Source organism: Gavialis gangeticus, unplaced genomic scaffold (assembly GCF_001723915.1).
Source record: "Gavialis gangeticus isolate Ggan-Ray unplaced genomic scaffold, GavGan_comp1, whole genome shotgun sequence".
Taxonomy (NCBI): domain Eukaryota; kingdom Metazoa; phylum Chordata; order Crocodylia; family Gavialidae; genus Gavialis; species Gavialis gangeticus.
In genome coordinates this window covers 7555178-7558670 of record NW_017729016.1, presented here as the reverse complement: position 1 = coordinate 7558670, position 3493 = coordinate 7555178, and the positions used below count along the sequence as shown (strand labels likewise).

Genomic DNA, 3493 nt, shown 5'->3' with positions numbered 1-3493 from the left:
CGGGTTGGACCCTGCAGCGTTCCCAGCTCATGGGCAGCCGGGTCCCGGCTGGCGGTGGGTGGGTGGGCAAGGGGGCAAGGCCGTAGGCCAGGACACAATTTGGGTGCACAATTTGGACACCGCAGGGATGGAGCGGCATCACAAGGCACCATCGATTCTGCTCCCCGTGGGAGCGTGGGGGCTCGGTGCTGCCCCGTGATAATCCCTGGGCCAGTACAATAGTGGTTACTGAAACCTGCTGTTTCCTCCCCGGCGCCTCGCTGTCTCAAGCCATTGCTGAGGTTGACACGCCACCTCCAGTCACATTTATCTTGCTGCACGAAATGACTGATGCGATTCCAGCCACCGCTGTGGCAGTGCGGTGCACGAACGACCTCAACTGGAGGCCATCAGATACCCCCAAAACGCGCAGCGGGAGGCACCGGTGCCCTTGACCTCCTCCGCAGGAAACCGCTCATGGCTCTGCAAGCTGCACGTGGCGGATGTCAAGTTTCTCAAGTAACTGCCTTTTTGCCGGCTGCATGCGAGGAGCAGGGCCATTGCTGTGCACTGGTGCGGGGTGGTGTCTGGGTGTGTATACACGCTGCCTTGCCTGGCATTGCCCTCTGGGCATCTCCTGAAACCCAGGAAGAGTTGCCACGTGGGCCAGAAGCAAGCAGGGACGTCTGGCGAGCCGAAGGGGAGACCCCTCCCTGGGTCTTGCTGCTTTCCCAAGTGAAGACGGGTGCAGACATGGGGCGCCCGCCCCTGCTCCCCGGGTCTGACAGCTGCTCCCTGTGTGCTACCAGGCAGACAGGATGAAAAGCTATTTAAAATTGCCCAGGCTTTTTATAGCCCCTTTCAGACACAAACTGACCATCTCACTTTGCACGATTCACTGACATTCCATTTTACTCAAGGAAATAAAAATAATAGTTTAAACCATTTCAAATATGGCAGTAAATCCCTAACAACGCTAACCTTTTCCAAGGTATTAAACAGATCCCCGGTGGATTCTCGAAGTTGCTGTTAGGCAGATGCATGAAATACCCTCTCCCTGAACTTCACATCCCCAAAGTAAATTACAAACCTCACCAGGGGCTGGGTTTATTAACTTTCCACCTGGCCCCCGGCAGCCTCCTCGTCCTCTTCTGGGCTATCAGACGTTTAACGTCTTTGCATTTTGTGGGCAAAAGTTGAGGCCAAAATCCCGGACTTTAGGAAAGGGATTTGGGTTCCTTGCAATGCCTGGTCCAGCCAAGGAGGTGCTGGCAGCTGTGCAGTGCCCGGGGCCAGCCAAAGCTCCTTGTTGTTTTGCAGAAAGATCCTGCCACAAAGCTTGTTCACCTGCAGCTGTGAAACAAAGTGGGGTTTAGGTCAAGGTGTCAGGCTCATTTTACAGAGAAGATCAGATTACATATTTAATTACGCTCCATTGTCCGAGAGAGAGGGGCTACCTTGTCCACAGCAGGTCTCCCCTGGTGCCTGTCTGCCGGCATGAAGGGCCATCCATGGCAGGGAAGAGCTCTCTTGCAATAGCTAAGTTTTGGTAGATACGATGATGGTTGTGCTCAGTATCACGCGGTAAGAATTGGGGCTCTTTCACCAAAAACACGGTCTTGTCCAGCAAAGGACAGCCATGGTGGTTTGGAAACACCGCTCCCAAAGCTGAAAGCTGTGGGGTACACAATGGAGTGAAAAGGAAAATGTGAACAGAAATTTGAATGAACTTCAGGAGCTGCTTAAGAAGGATGTACTAGATGCCCAAAATAACCAGAGTCCCACAATCCCGGAAGAAGCCTTCTGCCAAAAGCATCCTGATCAAGATGGGTTGTGAAAACAGCAATTAAAAAATAAGAATAATAAAAATTCTTATATAGCAAAGGGGAAACCAGGGAAGCGGATGGATGAGCGGTAGTCAGGAGTCAGCGCAAAGGAAGCTAATGGCCTTGCCAGGCCGGGGCAGGTCAGTAAGAAGTCCTTTCAGTGCCCAGCAGCACACGAAGTCACAGCCGGGGGCGCATCCCGGATCCGCCCCGAGGCGGAGCAGCAGCCGTGCTGGGTGTCTCCTGTGTTTGCGGGGCCGGGGGCATTGCCCAGGGGCAAGGAACTCCACCACCGGCTCCTGAGGATCTCAAACTCATCTGTGCAAGACCCGATGACCTGTACCCCAAGGAGCTTGCCGAGCCCTGGGCACCGATCCCAAGCCAGCTGGGAAGTGCCCCAGGCCTGGGTGAGCTCGGGGTGCCGCGGGGCTGCACCGGGCACTGCGGGCTCCGGGCTGGGGCTTCAGGGCGACGCTGCCCTGTTTGCCACACGTGGCCCCAGCCGGGCGAGTGGAGTGCAGCGCCGGCCGTGGCGGTGTCTCCGGCTGACCGGGGACAGCGAGAATGGGCAGCCCCCGGGCTCTCCGCGGGTGTTGCCTTGGCCCTGCTGCCCGGCTGGGGATGCTCGCGGGGGGCAGCTTCGGGCTCACCCCAGGGACAGGGAGGAGGCCCGGGGCGATCTGTGCGCCGCCAGCAGCTACAATAACGAGACTCGTGCTATTCGCACAGCAGCAAGTCTGTCCTGGTCGCGGTTCTCTGCTGGGCCAAGGCGAGCTGGAGCATCCGCCTCTTCTGTGAGGTGAACCTGAGTCTCGGCCCCTTCCCCGGCTGCTACTGGGGGATGCGCTGGGACGCCCCACTCCTGCAATGACTGACACTCCCGGGGCCAGCCCTGCTCGACCTGGCAGCCGCGGTCCCCTGGGGCGCCCTGAGACCCTTGCAGGGTGCCACGCAGTGTCAGCACCAAGGTGTGCAATCGTGATTCACCGGCGATTTGTAACAGGAGTCGTAGATGGCCCGGAGCAGGGGGCTGCAGAGGTCACACCTCGTCCAGGCCTTGCCTGAGGCAGGATCAGCCCCGTCCAAGCCAGCCTGGACGACCCGTCGCTAAGCTGTACATCAGATCACCACCAAGCCTGGCGCAGCATGGACGTCGCACCCCTCCGGCCCCTTTCCCCTGCGCAGAAGGAAGTCCCGTGCTCTGAATGGGTCCCATGCAAAGGATTAACGTGGCGCCCAGCTGTGCAGCGCAGAGGGTGCTGAGGCGTGATGTAGCGGGCGAGCTATCAGCCTTTGGAGCTAGCGAGCAGCTCCTAGCTCATGTGCCTGGTTTCTCTGGAGGAAGGGGGGGGGGCACACATTTCCACTCACTTTTCCAGGGCCAAGCTAGCAGCACAGCCTGCCGCCAGCTGCTCCGGCGCCCGCAGCCCCGTGCAGGGCTCGGCGCTTAGCATGCAGCCGCAGTACATGCGCCTTCTTGAAGCCTCCCTCAGCAGAGATGTGGATCAATTTTTTTTTTTTCAAAAAATGACATTTTGAAGTAGGTTAAATCTACCACTTTTCGCCATTTTCTCTGGGAGAGATTTCGTCTGGATGGCAGACGTGCTTTCCATGGGAAATTATTTATGAACTCCGAGTCCCAGATCTGCTCCTCTTCATGTAACAATAGCGGATCCAGAGGAGTGACC

The 3493-nt window shown here is 57.6% G+C and overlaps 1 protein-coding gene across 1 annotated transcript in view; it reads right to left on the bottom strand.

Moving 5' to 3' along the window:
* Nucleotides 1-3274, bottom strand: part of KDM8 (lysine demethylase 8) — a 75677-nt gene extending 72403 nt beyond the window's left edge. Inside the window, exon 1 of the mRNA XM_019512594.1 lies at nucleotides 3177-3274. Coding sequence (XP_019368139.1) covers nucleotides 3177-3274 — 98 coding nt within the window. The remainder of the gene's footprint in view (nucleotides 1-3176) is intronic.
* Nucleotides 3275-3493: the final 219 nt, after the last annotated feature.